This window comes from Bidens hawaiensis, unplaced genomic scaffold (genome assembly GCF_021521415.1).
Source record: "Bidens hawaiensis isolate Kalapana, Puna unplaced genomic scaffold, B.hawaiensis_p1.1 tig00029289_1, whole genome shotgun sequence".
NCBI classification, from domain to species: Eukaryota; Viridiplantae; Streptophyta; class Magnoliopsida; order Asterales; family Asteraceae; genus Bidens; species Bidens hawaiensis.
This window is the reverse complement of record NW_027494826.1, coordinates 60981-83602: the sequence shown is the minus strand read 5'-3', so window position 1 is coordinate 83602 and position 22622 is coordinate 60981. Positions and strand designations below refer to the sequence as shown.

At 39.2% G+C, this 22622-nt stretch overlaps 1 protein-coding gene and 1 pseudogene across 1 annotated transcript; both read right to left on the bottom strand.

Moving 5' to 3' along the window:
- Positions 1 to 1537: 1537 nt before the first annotated feature.
- On the bottom strand, positions 1538 to 3883 carry LOC143578543 (exocyst complex component EXO70H1 pseudogene; annotated as a pseudogene).
- A 12247-nt stretch (positions 3884 to 16130) lies between these two features.
- LOC143578536 (uncharacterized) lies at positions 16131 to 16697 on the bottom strand. The gene has a single exon (XM_077062090.1). It carries the CDS (start codon positions 16695 to 16697, stop codon positions 16131 to 16133), a length of 567 nt encoding a protein of 188 aa, XP_076918205.1.
- Positions 16698 to 22622: the final 5925 nt, after the last annotated feature.

The following is a 22622-nucleotide window of genomic DNA, read 5'->3' as shown; positions in this document are numbered from 1 at the left end:
CTATGTTCTCAGGGTTCTTTCCTTGTAAATACTTTCTTTAAAGTATTGTGGTTATGGGGAGATTGCAAATTTAAATATTACCGGATATGAGTGGCCTCCTATAATTGAAGTCAAAGTTAAAGCATTTTCAAAGATGAACGACAACAAAATATGATTAAGAAAACAATTACCAAATCAGTAGGAGAGCATGGGAAGCAATAGGCAAAGACAACATGTAATTATGATAGGAATCGGTTGGTGGTAAAAGATTTAAATCCTAAACATTATTTAGTTATTTAGGAAATAAAAGAAAGTTGCTACAGAACAGAAAGAATGGAACTTGGGTTCCATCAGTTGCAAGGCGTGATCTTTACATATAGATTCACTCTCATACTTTATATAAGAATTATGCTAAAAAACTAAACCTCAGTGCGTTCCCATGAACCCACAACGATACATGTAGATCCGCCCCTAATGTTATCTCTTACAAAAATAACACACCAAACGTACTTTCGTGACTTCATTTTTTTTTATTAAGCTATATTATCAAATGTTGACTCTTACTATAAAAATACATAATTAGATAGCAATACAAGAAATGAAACTATAAACAATACTATCCGTTTATTTTATATTTGTGTGGCTCTATTTTGAAGTATTTTGTAAAGTTTTACTTTAATGAAACCAAAATATGTGTTTAAAGCATAATCACTTTTAACGCATATCTAATGTTTTGGGTAGTGAAGAGTAAAAACCCAACTATAACTAAAACTATACCAAAACTATACTGTTAATTGAAAATATTAATTAAAATTATTCATAACCGAAACAATCGATTGGTAATGATTAAGGGAATATGATTGGTGACCATTCGGTTAGAGTTGTAGTTAACGTGTCTTCGTTTACCGAAACTGTACGGTACTTGTATGTTTGTGTTTTTTCAGATTTTATACCTCTATTTTTATATTATATACCTTCATTTTTATATACAAACATTTAAATTTATGTTGCTAATCTCATAACTGAGCTTGAAACACCATAACCAAACTTTAAACCGACATTTATCAGCATCTAAACTTCTTAATTGAGTTCAGAACACCATAACTAAACCATTTTCATCCGAAACAAAAGAACAAAATGATAAGAAAATAACATTAAAAGACTAACCAAACTTGACCAAAACCACTTCATAATCGATCATTCGGTTATTGTTATGGTAAACTAATCTTTCTTATGAAGATCGGTTACAGTTATGTACTTATGATATATTAGCCGGATGACCAAATCAAACCGACTTTGGTTATTCAATAGAAAGAGAAGGAAGTAGTCGATTACATGTCTACATTATCCATTACAATATTAGCAAAATATATAACATTTTTATACACTTTTTATAGCTAATTATTTAAATTAAACTATGTCTTAAAAAGAATCACCAAAACAAAAAACAACCGTTAAACCAATAAAAAATTGTATTATTACTAACTTCCAATATGTATTGTTTTTACATCCCAAATAATAAAAAAAATATTTCATCAACATACTCTAAAGTCTAAGCCGTCTCAACGGCCGGCACGAGAGCTAGAAGACGAAGATGAATGTGACGACCCGTTGCTACTCCCCGGAGCTCCGGTACCGTGAAACAAATCCGACAAGTAATTACCCAAATCATCCGGTGCATATCGCACCACCGAATCAACACCTCGAAAACACCCCATATAGTGTCCGATAAGCGGGCAATATCTTTTTCGACAACGAGATTTTAATATCATCTCGGAGTTTGTGGTCCGAGATGACCCATGCAGACTGTTTCTTGCACGCTTCAATAAACTCTAGGTTGAAGCATCGGAAACAGTCTCGTGCATCCTCAGTTGATAAATTATCAACTGCAGGATGCACGGGCAGCGATTGGATCACTTTAGTCCACGCCATCCGCTCATAGGTTCCCGCGTATTGTTTGACTTTTTGGTTGTGTTTAATCAACCAGTCTTCGCCTATTAAAAGGCGGATATTCGAGTTACTAACCTTCGAAACGACGTAGTTTAAGTTGTTGACTAGAAACAGGTACGATTGCGCTACATCCTTGTAAAGCTCGGCGCCCGCGTCGATCTTGCAAAGTAAAACAAGCACCAGCCACGCGAAGCGGGCGGCAATTGACGATGGTTCGCTGGAATTCACGGCTGAGAAATAAGATTCCGGCAATGGCGAACCGGCCTGGAGCGGCCAGTCCGCCATAATATCGGAAAGCGCGTCCGAATAATCGCTTAAGAAAACTAGGTAGTTCATAACATAACGCGTTAGCGGATGGATTCCTCCGCCGTGGACGGGAGACTTTAATGTCTCCTTCTGCATGGCGGTCTCGAAGTCCGTTAACATAGCTCGGACTGCGTCTCCGAGCTTAACGTACGCCGAGACCGCCTGCGTGCGAACAGTGGCAGTGGCCGTTGACTCAAACGAGAATATCGTTTCAATCACCGGCCACTGTTCTGATATCGCAGTGTACATATCCAATGTCCGGAACATTCTATCCATCGATTTCTTCGATTTTGCCACGAGTTCCGGGAACTCGAACAATGCGACCGCCGGTTCCTTGCATATTTCCGCGAAACACGATTCTCGGATCTTATCAGACGACGAAAAGACCCAATCGCATAGTATCCGTTCACCCGAAAAGAGCGATTTAATCGCAACTTTCTCCGCGTGTAACCATGTTTTGATTTTCGGTTCCATTACTTCCCAGTCCATCTTATTAATCTGATTCAAACTATACTTCTCGACTCCGAGATTATACATTGTCTCGTCAACAATCGATTTTCGGAGGATTTTATAAATCTTCACACATTCTTTTCCATACCTAGAGCGGATCATGCAATCCGCAATGGATTTAAGATCCGGCATAACCAAATCTGACAATGACATTGTAGATTTGTCACTGTCGACAGTGAAACCTGATCATCTTCCTCGGAAGCATTATCATCGTCAGAAACACTCGATCTCGCTCTCGAAGATCGAGCAGAAACCGAAACCGAACCAGAAACAGACTCCGAATCGAGAACATCTCGATTCGTGGACAATATTTTATAAAACTCTTTCTCTAGCCTCTTCATGGCAACTTGCATCAATTTTTGCGCATGAATAATCTTCTCCGAGCTCGCACTTTCAGACACGAACATATTCATTGCGGATTGCAAGTTGTTAACCGATTTAATAAACTGCCTAGCTTCGCGCCTGTCTCCGGTGAATAAGGAGTCAAGTTTCGTGTGGCTAGGTGAATCGAGGTCCCATCGTTTGATCACTTGTTCGGCGTATAACAAGTCTTCCTCTTGGATTGAAGCCGAAAAGGTTCGGTGGTGCGACGGCGTGCTCGAAGGCGTGCTAGCCGGAGATGAAGTTTTGGACGTAAATAACAAACCCCTCATGATTGTATTCAAGTGTTTATAAAACAAGTAATACAAGTGTGAAATGTTTATGAACAAGTGTTAAATGTTTATGAACAAGTGTTTAAATAGCTAGAGATAATATAAGTTTTGGAAGTGAGGAAAGTGAACAAATGAGGGTGTATATATAGAGGATGGTTGGCAACAATGTTGGGTTTTTTAATTTTTTTAATTGTTGAATGGGTCAAAGGATATAAACGCGGTGATGAAAAATATGAAACAAAACATATTTGAAAAAAAAATGAGAGGTTGGGATTTAAGGAATGAAGTCAAACAATGGTTATGTTTTTGGAATATTTGTTTTGTTGCATAAAATTGGAATGAAAGGTAAAGGTGATAATATTAAAAGTCAATTAAGAAATGCTAGGGATAAAATACGTAGTTTGGAAATGGAATGATCATAGAAGTGTCCGATCAGCATGAGATGCGACTTCGATTATTATTCCTTACTTTTCACTCACCATATAACCATAAAATTATCTTGACTTTACCCACACTATCGATTTTATCATTATTTTTTATTTAATTAAAGTAGTTATATTATTATTATTATTATTATTATTATGTTTAGACAATTACATTATAAAAAGTAGGTATAAACTTATTAAACAATAAATAAAAAAAATGAATGCATAATAACAATAATAATAAAGTTGTATTTTTGGGTTAACGTATCCTATTTGACGAAGTGACACGATGCGTTTTTTATAAAGGAACAAAATTTCTTTTATGTCTAACATAGCATTTTAATGTCAAACGACATGTCTGGCGTTCGACATAAGTAGTTATGAGAATAGTCATTTGCTCGTTCGGAATTGTTTTTTGAAAACTATCTTCACCATATAGGAAGTCCTAGGAAAAGTAATCACAAACCAAATGATCGTGAGAGCTTCACGTTCTTTGTTCAACATAATCCTTCTTGTTGTCGTACTTAAGTCCGAGCTTTTAGCATCATCATGTATAATTTAAACTAAAGCACAAATGATTGTGTAGTGATGGTATCCCAACCAACATAGATGATAAAGAGGAGGAATCCCTTTCAAGGTTATATAACTTCTGAAAATTGAAAATGTAAAAAATGTAGTTTGGAGTTAATTTTATGAGTTTATATCCGTTAGAAAATAGTCAAAAGGAGGGGAGATACCTATGAGTGGGCTTATGCTCGGGTTAACAGTCGTGGTCAATGCCACAAGATACAACGTTCCAGAAATGGCAATGGTGCCTCATAGGATCACATTTTTCTCACTTGGCGGCCATGTCGCATGGTCTTATAGAATGGATACTTAAACCATCCATGATAAGAAAACCTAAAACACCTAAAACTACATCTAGTCATCTATAAAATAAAATGGAATATATTAATTTTAAAAACACCAAAAACTCATTCAATACGACCGAAAACAATGTCTATTTATCATCACCTTTTACATTTAACTTTAATAAAAAATGGTTTATGTATTTAAATAAAAACATGTAAAAAAAATTGTGACAAAACATTTGTTTGCTATGAGTTTAACAATATGAGAACCTAATTTCCTTAATTGAGAATGTATGTTAATTTTAATAAGCTATTTTCAGTTTTCTTCCGCTTAATATTTGAATTTTGAGTCTTGACTAAATCTGTCAAAATTATTGGACTTGTCTTATACATAAAAATCATAGGCACCAAAAGTCAAAGGTTAGAAAGAACAATTGAATGTTTTTTTGTTGCCTTTTCTTGTAATTATGTTATGTTATTTATTTTTTTCTTTCCCTTCTTAAGTATAGGATATGAATTGAGAGTGTGTTTTAATTATATTTTTGATAGGCTATTTTCAGTTTTTTTCAGCTTAATATTTGAATTTTGAGTTTTGACCAAATCTATCCAAATTATTGGACTTGTCATACATAAAAATCATATGCACCAAAAGGCTACAAAGACAATTGAATGTTTTTTCGTATATGAGGTTGCATGCCTTGTAGATCATGCAGGCTAAATTAACCCACAGTTTCTAGATTGTTATAATGTTATTCTTTTTTTTTTTCGAACGGTTTATAATGTTATTCTTAACTCAATTAACTAACGTGCAGCAAGCCAATTCTTTGGCTTATTGGTTTCAAAGTTTTCTTAGATATGGCAACTCACTTGCAGAAGAGTTACGCAACGGCTTAAGCATATTTAATTGACAAACAATACATAATTTATAAGTACACGTTAAATTAACATAGCGGATTATGATAGAGTGTCAAAGTTTTAACATCATCTATCCATTAACGTTAGTGGGTCTGACCTCATAAAAATCATGATCCACGAACAAATTCCATAATTTGACACAATTATATAGGGTCCAAAAATTAATTTACTTAAATATCATAAAAACTAACATGCTTTCTATTTTTTCTCCCAAAAAAGTCGATGAACTTTTTGTGTATTAAAGTACACCTGCATATTAAATTTGAATAAAATTGTGAAATAAGAATTTAAGCTATTATAGTAGCGGAAACGTGAAAAAAAAACTATGTTATTATTTTGTTTACATATTTGATTTGTTATAGCAGTTGTAATTAAATTACAACTTAAACTTTTGTTGTTACTTATTTGGATGTTTTACTTATAGTTACTTTAAGAAAATTAAAAGATTTATCGAAGTTAAAGTTCTATTATGCTAATATAAACACATGAGAAAAGATTGATCAAAACTTATTTTACAAGTATATATAATACTTGTTTTTAGGTCTAATGATGTAGGGGTAATGGTTAATTAAGGCTTAAGATGTTAAGCTCTCAGGTTCAAAACCTGACTCAAGGAGCTTTTCTTATAGTGGTAGGTTTTTTCATTGATTTTGTTCATGGGTGATTCAAGCTTGAAATGTCAAAATCAGTATGAACATGGTTGACATACGTAATATGAAAACATATTCAGGTATTAGAGATGGTTTCAAACGCTTTTAAAATAAATTGTAGACAATAACAACTAGGAGCGTTAGATCTATAGAAAGATTGTTGTTAGGATTTTGGCTTTCATTAAATTATTAAACATATTTCTTTTTATAAAATCAGTAGTAAATATGTCTTGAGATCCACAAATATTGTTAGTTTTATATTTATAATTAGGAGCCACAAATCACGTTGCTAACTATGTTTTATTTGATTCAAACAAATCTAACCTCACATGGCACTGTAAAGTTACTTAATGTATTTTATACCCAAGTAGTAAATTGAATAAACAACAAAATATAATAAAAATCTATTGGTTGATCAACGAAAACTTAATAAAATCCAAATCCTTTTTTCATGGATCCCGCATCACGGTGGATTTTGAACGGATAATATAATTGAAAAATACAAAATAACTTTTATAAATGTAATTGGTAATCCGTTGGCAAATATTCTTGCCTAGTTTTTGAAAATACTTTCATCCATGGATGGTATATTCACCGAGAGACAACCGACGATTGTGTCCATTGCTAGAGGTCTTTTAACTAATAGTGAGATGTTTTCTATTGGGTTATTGTTTTAAAATTGTTGACACTATATATGTTATAATTATAATACCTATTATTATTATTATTATTATTATTATTATTATGAGTTATAATAAGAAGATTAGTTTTTATAGGAAAGATATGAAATAATCTTGTCTATTAATTTTAAACTTGAATGGTTGAGATTAGATTAGAGGGAAAATCAAATATAAAACAAGAGTAAGGGCATAATAGGGATAACACATTTGTTGACATGCAAGACACATGTCAAAAATTCTCATATCATTTTAAAACGTTCATAACTTTTTTATACGAAAATTTTTTTTATAAACATTTTCACTTTAATAACGAGTGTTTTGTTATCTTTTATATGCGTATCATATTGCTATATAAAAATAAAAAAAAAATTTGGGTTTTTTACAAATTGTGTTTTACCAAAATTGTGTTATACAATTGTGTTTTATTTTTACATAATGTTTTTTGCATTGTTTTTTCACATTGTGTTTTTGTCATTGTGTTTTTATTTTCATAGTGTTTTTTCTATTGTGTTTTTTACATTGTGTTTTTTTTTTCATTGTGTTTTTTCATAGTGTTTTATTTTCCGGCGAAATTTTCGAAAACTTTTCCGGCAAGGTGGTGGCGGTGGACGGTGGTGGTTGTAGGAGATGAGTGAAAATTGAAGTGAGTTTTTAAGATTAATTAAGTGGGTGTTTAAAATTAAATTAAATGGGTTTTGTATTAGACTAAAATACCCTCTTCCTAGCATTTTTAGGAAAATCTCACTTTTTATTTGAATATTTCTCATTATTATTATTATTGTTGTTGTTTTTCATCAGTTAATAATAACTTAGATTATTATATTTAAATGACATATTCGGTTTTATGTTTGGTTACGCATGGGCACTTTCCCATAGCATCACACGGATGAAACTTACTAGTATTATTATATATTCATAATAATTGCAGTGAAGGCTATTTCTTACTTAGGTATTTTTTATTTACCACCATAATTCTACCGTACTTGCACATTAGCAAGGATTTAAACCAATCTCATATCACTAGATTAATTGGTCATGGGTTCTTTTATGCATTTATAATTGTAATGTTAGTTTTAAAAATAATTAATACTCAAATAATCGAATTTTATTTTGAAGTTTCAAAATTGTCAGCTCTAGATAACATCTGGTTCATTTCGAACGGTACTTATCGAAAGTCTTAAGTCAAAATTTGACTTTGACTTTGTTGAATAGTAGAAAGAAGCCCACGAAAAGATTTGAAAGGCTCAAAACTCAAAATAATCCCACGCTTTAGTTGAAACTTAATAGTTTGATCTAGTTTCATTTATATAACAAAAATATTATTCTTTGATTCTTCACGTGGTGCACATATTTTTGAATTGTTTGCATGTTTACCTTCCTATTTTTCATTATACTCGAAGCATTATGTCTAAATGGTTTTTATAATTGTAATATACATAAGAGCGTTTAATTTATACAATTATAACTTAATTTTACTTAAAATAGTCATAATAAATAAAACGTTTTGATGCATTTTACTATTACATTTAGAGTCAAGTTATTTTATAAAAATGAATAAAAATGAGAAGAATAAGAAAGATTTGTAGTCACACAAAAAAATCCCTAAAAAACATTAAGAAATAATAAAAAAATTCGTAACTCAAAATTTAATAAAAAATAAAAATTAAAGACACAAAAATGTTTCCACCGTCTTTCTCTGACTATAAAAAATGGTGAGTGAAAAAGATCATTGTGTCGTTTTGTTTTATCATTATGTTTTGTGTTTATTTTCGTCATTGATTGTCTCTTTTGTCCTTGACATTGTGTCTTTTTTTCTTTATATTGTGTTATATACTTATATTACTCAACATTGTGATATATTTAGTTTGGCATTGTGCTATATTTTGCGATTTAATGTGTCTTTTTTTAGTTATAATTGTGTTTTTTTGTTCATTTCCGATATTTTGTCTTTAATCTCGGCATTGTGTCTTTTTGTTGATTTTTTTATTTTTGTTTTGAACGGTAATGATAGCGGAAACATTTTAGCTTTTTAAATTTTTTTTTGTTTTTTATTTATATTTTGAGTTATGATTTATTATTATTATTATATTTTTTTATTTCTAAGGCTTTTTTTGTGATCACAAATCCTTTTAACACTTCTCATTTTAATCACTCTTTATATTTTAACTTTACACTAAATTTAGAAACCATTTTGTCTTCTTTACATTCTTTACATGTTTGTTAATTCCAATCACATATTCCTTTGACAACCAATTATATTGTCAAAATCAACATTAATATCGTGCCCTTTGTTTTTTGTTGACGTTTTCTAGTATAACAGACGTTGATGTATATCCATAAAAAACAAAAGAGTGGTTCCAATTTAAGAGGAGTGAAGAAACACAAATCCACCCCTCAAGGTTTAACACGTTAGTCTGAGGGTAATGGTTAAGTATTCTACACGATGGGTTGTAAAACCTTCTTGGCACAGACAAGTGTATCCTGCAAAATAAAACACCGTGAGCTCGTTACGAGGAATTGGGGGGGGGGGATTCTCTCGTAACCACCCTCCGGCGTGAGAATCAGTATTTGATAATACGAGAGGGTATAATTTGATAGTGATAGTGAGAGTGAGTATATCCTTTACCATTGGAGGTTTACTGGTATTTATAGCCGGAGGAGAGAGAGTGTGACCAACCACGTTGTCAGGTTCTCTACCAATAATATTCCCCACTCGTGCGGCCGTGGTGGTTGGTGGAAGTTGGTGGACATCATGGCCTTTTGACAAGGATTTGATTGTACTGTTTGTACCATCCTTTATGTGTTGTCCAATCCCCATTGGTTTGGTGTTTATCCCTATGTGGGTTACCATCTTTTTGTCCCATGCTGGTGGGACCTTTGCATTACCATTCCCGAGGTGTCCGAAAAAGCTATATTGGACTCCACTCTTCGTGCCATGCACTACGCCTTGCGTTAGTGGCTTCCTGGCGCCTAGTGTTTCGCCCGGCGTATGCAATTAGTGTCATACTTAGCCAAATGGTGGGTTTCATACCCTACCTCTACAAGTCCCCCTAGTCCATAGTCGCCCTTCCTTCAAGAAGTGGGGGCTGTGGACTTATTATGGGCTTTTGGCTTTCACCTTCTTTCCTTGTTGGTTTGGTTTATTTTCGTGGGTATTTCCACATATTGGACGGGTGACTTCATTAGTCATAACCGTTGGTTGACGGTTGATTCATGTTGGGTCATCCCGTTTGGTAGTCTACATTGGCGGGTGATTTATACTTAAATTATTCGGTGATGTCGCATATTTCTGCGGGTGATTTATCTTAAATCATCCCATTTTGGCTCCTGCTTTGGCGGGTGATTTATCTTAAATCATTCATTGATGGCGCCTATTTTGGCGGGTGATTTATTTTTAAATCATTCAATGATGTCGCCTATTTTGGCGAGTGATTTCTTAAATCATTCCATGATTGCGCATATTTTGGCTGGTGATTTATCTTTAAATCATCCCATGATGTCGCCTATTTTGGCGAGTGATTTCTTAAATCATTCCATGATTGCGCCTATTTTGGCGGGTGATTTATATTTAAATCATTCCATGATGTCGCCTATTTTGGCGAGTGATTTCTTAAATCATTCCATGATTGCGTCTATTTTGGCGGGTGATTTCTTAAATCATTTCATGATTGCGCCTATTTTGGCGGGTGATTTATCTTTAAATCATTCCATGATGTCGCCTATTTTGGCGAGTGATTTCTTAAATCGTTCCATGATTGCGCCTATTTTGGCGGGTGATTTATCTTAAATCATTCCACGATTGCGCCTATTTTGCGGGTGATTTATATTTAATCATTCCATGTTGGCGCTTATTTTTGGCGTAACATTTTCTGCCAACACTTACCGTTTTTGTTTCCCTTTATGTGGATGACGTGTAGTTTGGCGTTGGTGAGTGAATTTTAATGCAATTCAGTGAAATGACTGCTGGACGTGACAGTATGAAGACGGTTGCTCTGCCCTGCAGACTTTCTGCCTGTGTCAGGCGAGTGGGCGAGAATCCCGGTGACGCGCCCAGCTGTAGTGCATACCCTCTGTCACGTTATTATCGTGGTGCTTTCAGATTGGGTCACGTGTTAAATATCCCTTTTGTACCCCTGTCCCTTATTAATTGCGATTAGTATAAATAGGGGGAGATTACACCGCCTTAAGCACCATTTCTCATCGTTTTCTTCTTCTCTCATTTCTTCTTATTGTCTTCTTTATTTTCATGGCTGAGTCTTCCCAAACCTCCAAGACTAAGAAGAATAATTCTATGGAGTTCGTCGGCTGTCGTATATCAGCCGAGGACTTCAACGATATTGTCAGGGTGTACAATCTTGGCCCTGAGTATGAGCCCAAGTTGCCTGCCCCTGGCAGGACTGCTCGAGAGGCTCCTGCCGGCAAGATTTCCGTGTATCGGGAGTATTTCTTTTTGGGCAATTTTCGTTTGCCCCTTACCCGATTTTTTGTGGATGTTCTGGGTGTTTTTGGGTGGCATCTTAGCCAGATTCACCCGTTCAGAATGGATCGTCTTCGCCATTTCGAATATACCTGTCATTGTCTCGGTATTACTCCGACGGCTGATTGGTTATCGGCTTTTTATCGGTGGCGTTTTGCCCAGGGATGGTATAACTTGCACACCCGCCCTGGTGCAAAGGCCATTGCTCTGGATGCACCACCCAGTTTGCATGAGTGGAAGAGTGTGTTCTTCTACGTCTCCGCTCGTGTGGTGCCACATCCCATGTTTTTCACGGATGTGAAAGAGCTTCCTGAGCCGAAAGTGGTTCCTTATTCCGGTTCAGACTGGTTCACCACTTTGCAGGCTAGCCAGTCTCCACTCCGTCATTATTCGGAGCGCGCATTGATGTTATTCGACTTGAGTCGTATATGGGATGATGCGGCTTTCGTACCGGTCATTCTTAATGGCGGTCAAGGTTAGTATTTATTATTATTGTTATTATATAATTTTTATTTTTGTTTGATATCGTAACTTGTTTTTCTTCAGAGGTGGATGACCGCATGCTCCTCCTACATCCTGCAGCTAAGGGCGTTAAGATGCTGGGGCGAAGGGAGTTAGGTCCCCGTGAAGAGCCGATCCTTACTCGGACCGCTCGAAACTTTGTGTTTCCTCTTCCTATGGGGCGATCACCTGCCTCGCGGCCGCTGCCACCTCCTAGTTCTGTTACCCTTCAGAGTGGTAAGTTCTTTAACTGTTTCCACCGTTTGCTTTGTTTATTTTACTAACGTTTCATTCTCCTTTTCAGGTAGACGATCTAACGTTGTGCGCCTTCCTAAGTGCAGTGGTAGGGGCGCACAACGCAGTGGTGGGGAGACGGTTGCGTTTCCGATAGACGCCGCCGCAAGAGACGCCGTGGATGATGATGACGATGTCGTCGAGGTCTCTGTCGTTCCCTTTGGGGTTCCGGTGTCGTCGTCGGTTTCATTGCTTGAAGCACTCAGTGTGAGTGCCAGCGTGGCGTCTTCCCCAACCACCTCCGCCCAGGTTTCTGTTGGCTTCTCCTCGCCGACAGATTCACAGCCTGTGGTTGCTGTGTCTGCGCTAACCACATCGGTTGCCACTCCCATTTTGGTGGCGACTGATGTGTTTTCTGCAGCTGCAGCTTCTGGAACCGTTGTGGATACGAGTTTCGTATCTACCGGTCCATCTTCTTCCTCTTCCTCCTCAGCGGGTGGGGCGTTCACTGTTCCATGCCATTTGGGTCCCACACCTATGATTAATGAAGATGATGAAGAAGTCTTCCGCGTCGTCAAGAAACCTCATCTTGGCGGTTTTGTCAAGCGTGGTTTTGTTAAATCGTCAGCTACATGTTTTTCTACTCTTTCTTTTGATCAAACTTAGACCTTCTCTGAAATCATTTGTTTATTTCAGGTTTGATGGCGATTTCTTCATCGACTGTTTCTCCTGCAACTTTTGACGTTACATCTTCTCTGGCGTCTCTTTTTGCCAGTTTGCCGATGATGACAGGTGTTGGCAGCTTGTCGGAGGCTGGGCCAACTGTACAGATACTGAGTTTGCCAATGATGGCGGGTGTGGTTGGCCCGTCTGAGGCCGAGACCATTGTGACGACTGTTCGTGCTTCAACTGGGTCAATTCCAGTTGTCTCGCTGCCGGCGTCGTCTGTGCAACCAATGAAGGCGATTGTGGACGAATCGCCTAAGGTTAGTCTTGAATCAGCGGGTCTCTCTGTCGCTGATTTTTTGAAATCAAGACAGTCCTCACCGGATAAGACTTTAATTCTTGATGGTGATGAGGTTGTGCCGTTGCCTCCTTTTCTCCTTGGTGCGACGGTGAAGGGTAAATTTTTCGAAATCCCAGGCAGTAGCAGCGGCGGGTTCAGCGGATATTTGAGTGGGGGTGTACTGGATGTGGATATGGACCCCTACGACTCCATGGAGGCGAGCCAAGTTTTCCGCCCCCGCTGGAAGGTTAATTGTAGGGCCAATTTTAAGGATCCCGCTACCTGTTCCGAGTTTTTGGAGTATGTCGTTCCTCCCGGTGAGCGCATTGCTCGTAAGATCCATCCCCGATGCACTTTGTACTCTGATGCTACTTTTCACCAATTCCAGACCTTCTCTTGTTTTGCGGAGTTGCTGCGCGAAAACCTTGCCCTTCATGAGGACAAATCGATGCCGGTGTTCGAATGAGAGAGATGGAGCAGTTGGTGAAAGACGCCGAGGCCGGCGCCTGGAAAGCGGGTAAAGAATCAGCTGATCATCGCCAAGCTTTATGCGATGTTGAAGCGAAATTGGCTAAGGCTGAGGCAGACCTGGCAGAGTCTGCCCGCGACCGCGCTGCCCGCTATAAGGAGTTTGAGGCTGCGTGCAAGAAGTCAAACGCTGATCTTGCGGACGCACGCAGCCGCGCTGTTGCTGCCAAGGAGGCTTCCGCTCGACTCGAGAGTGAAAACGCTGACTTTCGCAAGCGTATTGAAGAGTTGGAGACGGAAGCCGCGGTGAGGAAGGCGGATGCTGGTAAGTTGGCTGATACGCTAGCTTCTAATGAGGAGGCCATTAAGGTTTTGACCTCTGAGCTTGCTGCCACCACTGCCGACCGCGATTGGTTGCTGAAGCATGCTATTTTCAAGGTATTATCTTCTTTCGTTGCTCTTCCCCCTTATTATTATATTTTTTTTTTATTTACTCTGATGATGTTTTCCTTTGTTTAGGTTACTCAACGCATCATTAGTGATAATGATTTAACGCGCTGCGTTGGAGCCCTTGTCAATGCTTCTCAAAAGCTTGGTCATAAGGCTGGTTTTCATGATGGTATTGCGCATTTGCGCAACAACCTTCCACTTGAGGCATATGCCCTTCACGCCATTGACGTGGAAAAGGAGTATGCTGCTGCTGAGACGGACTATGATTCCCTCACGTTTTCTATTCTTTCTGAAGTTGCTCAGTATGCCAAGGAAGAGAATGGCGTGCAGCTGTTGAGGAATTTGCTTGAGCCTTCGCAGGCTGGTCCTTCCACCGCTCCTGCTGGTGATCAAGAGGATATTTCTGTCGCTGACTCTGGAAGGAGTGTCAACGATGTAGATTAGGCTTTTTCTTTTATGTTCTTTTTCTGTATTTCTCCTTTTTTTTTTGTGGGCGTAAGCGCTCGCTTGTAAATTTTTGCTTATAAATGAGAAGGTTTGTCTTGTGAAATGCGGAGTATCATTTCCATTCATATTTGACCCTTGACCTGTTTTTACAATTGGAATCGATTTACATATAACATCTTCGTAATTGTGCTGCGTTCCATGTTCTAGGAATCGTTGAGCCATCAAGGTGCATCAAAGTGTAGGCGCATTTTCCCAATACTTCCTTGATCTGGTGTGGGCCTTCCCAAGATGGTGCTAGCTTGCCTTGCGGTTGTGCTCTTGATGCCTCGTTGTTGCGAAGGATATAATCTCCGATGTTGAACTCACATATTTTCACTTTAGCGTTGTAATACTTTTGTAGTTGGCGTTTGTAATTTTGTTCTCTTATTGCCGCCAACTCTCGACGCTCTTCAAGAAGCATTAGGTCTAACTTCCTTTCTGCGTCGTTGTCTTTCGGTATTGTGATTCTTGGCGATGGGACGCCAACTTCGGCGGGGATCATTGCTTCGGTACCATAAGTTAGGCTGAACGGCGTTTCCGCGTTGCTTGTTTTTTTGTGTGTTCTTATGGCCCATAGTACGTGAGGTAGCTAATCTACCAATCCGGATTTGTGGTTTGCTAATCTTTTCTTGATTCCGCCAACGATTGTTCTGTTGGCGCGTTCTACTTCGCCATTCCCTTGTGGATGAGCAACAGAAGTGAATGTCTGCATGACATTGAGCTCTTTCAACCATTTTTGGATATGTTGGTCAGCGAATTGTGTTCCGTTGTCACTGACTAAGCTCATGGGTAATCCAAACCGACAAATTATAAACTCCCAGATAAACTTCTTGATGCTCGTTGCGTTGATTGTTGCCACCGGCTTTGCTTCGACCCACTTTGTGAAGTAATCGATCGCTACGATAAAAAATTTCACGCGGCCTGGCGCCTCTGGAAATGTTCCAGTTATATCAATTGCCCATTTCTGAAATGGCCAAGAAGCTCTTACCGGTATCATGGCGTTTTTCGGACGCAGGGTGTTTGGTGCATGGCGTTGACAAGCACTGCATTTTCTCAATTCTTTCTCCGTCAACATGCATGCCTGGCCAATAGTATCCCGTGTTCATGATTTTTGCCACCACCATTCTCGGACCTGCGTGTATGCCACATATTCCTTCATAGATTTCTCTGAGCAGATAATTTGCATCTTGTGGGTCTACGCATCTGAGAAGTGGACCCAAGTATGATCGCCTATACAGGATATCTCCTTGGATTGTGTAATTCAACGCTTTATGGCGGATCTTCCGCGCATCTTCTTTCTAATCTGGCAAGATACCTATCGCGAGGTAGTTGATGATTGGTGTCATCCAACTGTTTTCTGTTTCTGAGCAGACGAGAATTTCTCTGTTCACTATTGAAGGTGTTGTCAGGACTTCGATGCGGACATCTTTTGCAAGGTGTTCAAATCCAACGGATGCGAGTTTGCTTAGGGCGCCAGCTTGTTTGTTCTCGCTTCTATTGATGTGTTTCACCTTGCATGTGGCGATAGTTGCCATTAGCGCCTTAGCTTGCGCCAGGTATGATGCCATCTTGTTGTCCTTCGCGTCGTATTATCCTTCAATTTGGTTTGCCACTAACATGGAATCCACATGTGCTTCCAAATGGCGGGCCCCAAGTTTTTTAGCGATTTTCAACCCTGCTAACAATGCTTCGTACTCCGCCTCATTGTTTGTGCTTTTGAATTCTAGGCGTAATGCGTACGTAAAATGTTGCCCTTCTGGGTTGGTTATTTTTAGGCCTGCTCCCGCGCCTTCGTCGTTGGAGGCTCCGTCTGTGAACATCTTCCAGACTTTGTCTTGCTTTTGATCCACGGGGGCTTCGATTTCTTTTTTACATTCTTCTTCTTTTTCTTGAGGGATTTCTACGATGAAATCAGCCAAAACCTGGCCTTTTATTGTTGGCCTTGGTTTGAACTCGATGGCATATTCTCCCAATTCTATCGCCCATTTAGCGAGCCTCCCAGACAATTCTGGGTTGCTCAGTACATTTTGCAATCGAAAGTTGGTGAGAACATGTATTGGGTGGCCTTGGAAGTATCTTCTTAAACGTCGCGCTGTCTGGACCAAGGATAAGACTAACTTTTCCAAGGTGGAGTATCTGGTTTCTGCATCAGCCATAGTTCGACTTATGTAATAAATGGGCGTTTGAATGCCATTCCTTTCCACCATTAAGACTGCGCTGACTGTTTTTTCTGATGCTGCTAAGTATACTACTAATGGTTCTCCAGCTTTGGGCGCTGTGAGTGTTGGCAGCACTTCCAGGCGTGACTTGATTTCTTGGAATGCTTTTTCCGCTTCTTCCGTCCATCGGAACTGAGACTTCTTAAGGCAATTTCTCAAGGTTGAGACGAACGGGAATGACTTTTCAGCATGACTAGACAAAAACCTATTCAATGCAACTAACCGGCCATTGAGTGTTTGCACTCGTCACGATTACTCCTAGGAATTTTCCCTCTTCCATGCCGAAGGAACATTTCCCTGGGTTGAGCTTCATGCTTATTGACCTTAGAGTGTTGAAGGTTTCCTCTATATCTTTTAACATGGTTTCTTCTTTCTTGCTTTTAATGACGAGATCGTCCATGTAAACTTCCAAATTCCTCCCAGTTTGATGTTTAAACTCTTTGTCCATCAACCTTTGGTACGTAGACCCGGCATTCTTGAGGCCAAATGGCATCATTTTGTAACAATATGTTCCACTGTTTGTTCTTAACGCTGTTTTGTCTTGGTCTTTTGTCGCCATGTGGATTTGATGGTACCTCTTGTAGGCATCTAAAAAGCACTTGAACTGAAAGGGTACCAGTGCGTCAACTTTAAGGTCGATTTCTGGCAGAGGGTAGCAATCTTTCGGGCACGCCTTATTCAGGTCCTTGAAATCGATACACATGCGCCATTAGCCATTCGCTTTGGGTACCATTACCGGGTTCGCTACCCAAGTTTGGTACTGAATTACTCTTATTATACCTGCATCGATCAGTTGCTGGACCTGCTCATCACAGGCTTTTGCCTGTTCTGGCCCCATCTTTCTTTGCTTTTGTACGACCGGGACGAAATTTGGGCTAACTTTTAACTCATGTTCCGCCTTGATTCTTGGGAATCCCCTCATATCTGCTGGCGTCCAGGCAAAGACATCGATGTTTTTGAGTAATAAGGTTTTGAGCGCTGCGCGTGCTTCTTCTGAGATGTTTGGGCCAATGGTTATGCTTTGCTCTGGGAATCTCTTGTTGAGCACCCACTTTTCCGCTTCTTTGATCTTGTTCGTTTTTTGCACTTTTGATGCTTTTCTTTCCGCCATGTTGCATTCTTTGTTGGCGTGGATCATCGCTATCCCGGTCGGGGTTTGGTACTCCGACTATCCCATGTGCTGTTGACGGGGTGGCATTGAAGTCCCCAATGGCTTCTCTTCCCAAGATTATATCGTATTGTGGGTGAGAAGTTTCCATTACTAGGAAATCCACCTCTTCTGTTCGGGAGTGGAGCCCATCGCTTAGCTCGACTGGGAATGTCAGTTGTCCTAGAGGGTATGCGATACTCTGGTTGAATCCCGTGATTGGGGCGTTAACTGTTGTTAACCGGCGTTTGTCTCCTTCGTCTACCAGGTTGAAACACTGGCGGTACATGATATTGGACGTTGCCCCTGTGTCGATAAAGAAACGCGGCGTTCTGTAATTTCCAAAAACGGCTGTAATTACTAAAGGTGCCCTTTTGTTCGCCCCTCCTCTGACTCTTGGAAAGATAACTTGTTCTTCCTTCCATGGCGCCCCTTCTGTCCTCCTTTTCTTGTTCTGAACGTTGCTCGAGATCATGTTAGCGTGTAGGTCTTTGATCTTCTTTTCTGGTCTTCCGCCATCTTTTGGAGGTGGGCGTCTGTACTTCCCTTGTATGTTTCTCACAAGGTGATCCAGTTTGCCATTTTTGACACATTCTTCGATCGCCTCCTTCAAGTTGATACACTGATTTGTCGTGTGGCCATGTTGCTCATGAAAGTCGCAATAACTTTTCATGTCTGTGCCTGTTGTTTAACTGGTGTCGGCTTCTTCAGTTGGATCCCTTCGTTGTACATTATATGGGCTGGGCTTCTTGTCAGCGGGGTCCATCTAGATCCGTTCGTTTGGGGCGTACTTGATTGACCTTTTTGTCTTGCTTTGGATGGATCGAATGTGGACTCTCTTTCGCTGTTCAACCTTGACCATACGGAGGACATTCTTTTGCCCTGGCGGGCCCTATTAATGTCGTTCCTGGCATCGTTCTTCGCCAATTCTTTTCCCGAACTTTTTTCCATTCGCACGTATCTCTTGCCACGGTCATAACATCGTCCCATCTCTGCGACATGCCATCTCTACCCGTAAGGTTCCGTATGAGGTCGTCGCATTTTACGTTTTGGAGAAAGGCTTCCCGCAGAAGTTCTTCGCTTACGCCACCGATGTTCAGGCCTTCTTGGTTGAATCTAGTGATGAAGTCTTCAAGCGTTTCATTATCTTTTCTGATGACGTTCAGAATATATGCTGGGTCACTGATATGTCGCCGTTGCTGGCTAAACTGTTGAGTGAACTTTTTCGATAGGTCTTCCCAGCTTGTGATTTGATTATCCGGTAATCTTTCGAACCATGCTCTATCGGCTCCTACTAGGGTTAGCGTGAAGATATGGCACCATAACGGCATGATCCATCCTGATACTAACCCCGCCGCAGTGAAGGTTTGTAAGTGATCATCTGGATCTGAGATACCATCATATTGACCCACCGTTGGCGGGATTTTGGGATTTTCTGGTAGTTCAGCTTCGGCTATTCTTGCCATGAACTTTGATTTTCCCGCCGATGTTGTTGGCCGGTATGGTTTGGAAAATTCTACCGCCGCTTCTGGGTGGTACTTTACTAATTTTCTGGCCTCTGGTCCTTTCAAGCTTTCTTCATAGTCAGGGTCGTCTAGGCGTGAGTCTGCCTTTTGGTTCGACCTCTGAGATTTCTCTCCTGCTTTGCTGTTCTGCTTAGCAGGAGACGTTTTGGCGACTGGTGTTTTCGCCCGAGCCGGTGTTGAGTTTTCTTCAGATTCTTCTTCCTCGTTGCTACTAGAATCTGTATCAAACAGTGATCTAGGTTTTACAACGGACTTCATTTTTTCTTGTACTTTGTCTCTCAACTTTTGTTGCTCAGCCTCGAGCCATGCCATGATGTCTGGCGGCATAGCTGTTTTTGAACGCGCTTTTGCTTGCTTTTTATCTGTCATTGTAGGGTGAACGGTGGAGGCGTTAAGGAGACCTCCGTCCGTATTTTCTACGTCTAGGTTTTCGATGTTTCCTTCGAGGTTGGTTTTTTGACCAACCTCCTTCGGTGTAGTCTTGCCACTCATCTAAGCCAAGAACGGAGTGAGTCACTGTTCTAGCTATATGCACGGATGGCGCCAATGAAGAAACACAAATCCACCCCTCAAGATCTAACACGTTAGTCCGAGGGTAATGGTTACGTATTCTACACGATGGGTTGTAAAACCTTCATGGCGCAGACAAGTGTATCCTGCAAAATAGAACACCGTGAGCTCGTTACGAGGAGGGGGGGGGGATTCTCTCGTAACCACCTCCGGCTTGAGAATCAGTATTTGATTATACGAGAGGGTATAATTTGATAGTGATAGTGAGAGTGAGTATATCCTTTACCATTTAGAGGTTTACTGGTATTTATAGTCGGAGGAGAGAGAGTGTGACCAACCACGTTGTCAGGTTCTCCACCAATAATATTCCTCACTCGTGCGGTCGTGGTGGTTGGTGGAAGTTGGTGGGTATCATGGCTATTTGACAAGGATTTGATTGTACTGTTCGTACCATCCTTTATGTGTTGTCCAATCCCCATTGGTTTGGTGTTTATCCCTATGTGGGTTACCATCTTTTTGTCCCATGCTGGTGGGACCTTTGCATTACCATTCCCGAGGTGTCAGGAAAAGCTATATTGGACTCCACTCTTCGTGCCATGCACTACGCCTTGCGTTAGTGGCTTCCTGGCGTCTAGTGTTCCGCCCGGCGGATGCAATTAGTCTCATACTTAGCCAAATGGTGGGTTTCATACCCTACCTCTACAAGGAGCAAATAAGAAAACTTTTAGGATGATCCAAACGTTTCTGCTTTGGATCTTGTTTTAGGATATAAAAGCATTCACATCCCATTCCCTATCCCAATCTCTATAATTACACTAAAAAACACTACATTTCTCTCTCCTTTCAATTAAATAATATTTTTTATACCTTTATCATTACAGTTTTCTCTCTCCTCTACTCACATCCAATCAAACAAATATTAAAAAATAAATAGGGGCAAACAATGTTCCCCAAATGTTTCCCCAAATATACAAAAAATCACTACATTTCTCTCTCCACCTTATAATTTACACTCACAATCACTCATTCACTCACAACCCCACCCCATAATTTACAAACTCTCCACACATAATTATAGGGGATGAGATGTGAATGCTCTAATAACTGGTAAATTACTAGCAATATGTAATGAATAAAAACAAATTACGTTTTCTTTATTTAAAAAAAAGGTAATGTAATGATGCCATCACCACTTTTGGTAAGGTGGCCAGAAGTTTTACCTTAGCGAAGCTAGTTAAAGACACCAAGGGGGCCGGACTCAAATGTATACAAAATTTCATAAACGATTGGGGCGGGGGGGCTCAAATTTTCGGCCGAAAACAACTAAATTTACACTACGTATAAAAAATTTCGGTCGAAATGGATAAATTTACACTACCACACAAAAAAAACAGGGTGGCCCGGGGCCACCCCCGGCCCTAACTAACCTTCGCCTTTGGTCGTGATTAAGGGTGGCAAACCCAACCCAAATGGGTTGTTTTGGGTTAAGATGGATAAACTTTAAAAGTAAAATGAGTTATGATGGATCATAAAAATTCTACAAGTGGGTCAGGATGGGTTGAAAATATACAAGTGAGTTTCATTTATAGGTTAAAATGGGTCAAAACAAAATATCCAAGTTTTCCAAAATTTATCTATTTCAAAATACCCAAACTATCATGTGCGAAACAAAACTCATCCGAAACCCAAAAAACAATCAAAACGAAACAAAAACCCTGAACTGACTAAAACGAAACTAATATGAAACTGAACCGAAATAGAAAAACGACCAAAACAAAAAAAACGAAATGAAACCGAAAAACTGACAAAATCGAAACAAAAAAAGCGAAATGCAACCGAAAAGCTAACCAAAACTAAACAAAAACACTGAATCGACTAAACCAAAACAAAACTGAATCGAAATAGAAAACCGACCAAAACGAAACAAAAAAACCGTTATGAAACCGAAAAGTTAACCAAAACGAAACAAAAAAAAAGGCAAAATGCAACTGAAAAGCGGACCAAAACAAAACAAAAACACCGAACCGACCAAAACAAAACAAAAACACCTAATCGACTGAAACAAAACAAAAAAACCAAAACGAAACGAACCGAAATTGAAAAACGACCAAAACGAAACAAAAAAAAAGGGAATGCAACTAAAACCTGACCAAAACAAAACAAAAACACTGAACCGACCAAAGCGAAACAAACAAACCGAAACGAAACTGAATCGAAATAGAAAAACGACCGAAACGAAACAAAAAAACCGAATTGAAACTGAAAAACTAACTAAAAGGAAACATAAAAAAACTAAATGCAATATAAAAACCGCACCAAAACGAATCAAAAACACCGAACTGACAAACGAAACAAAAAAACTGAAACGAAACTAAACCGAAATAGAAAAACGACCAAAACGATACAAAAAAACCGATATTAAACCGAAAAACTGACAAAAACGAAAAAAAAAAAAAAGCGAAAGGCAATCAGAATGTTTACCAAAACGAAATAAAAAAACTGAAACGTAGCCTACCAAAATAAAACAAATTAATCGAAACGAAACAAAAAAATGAAATGAAACCGAAAAAACTGACTAAAACAAAACAACACTGAAACCGAAAAAACGAGAAATCGAAACCGAGCAGATACCGAAACCAACAGAAATGAAAAAAAAATCGAACCGAACCGAAAAAAAAA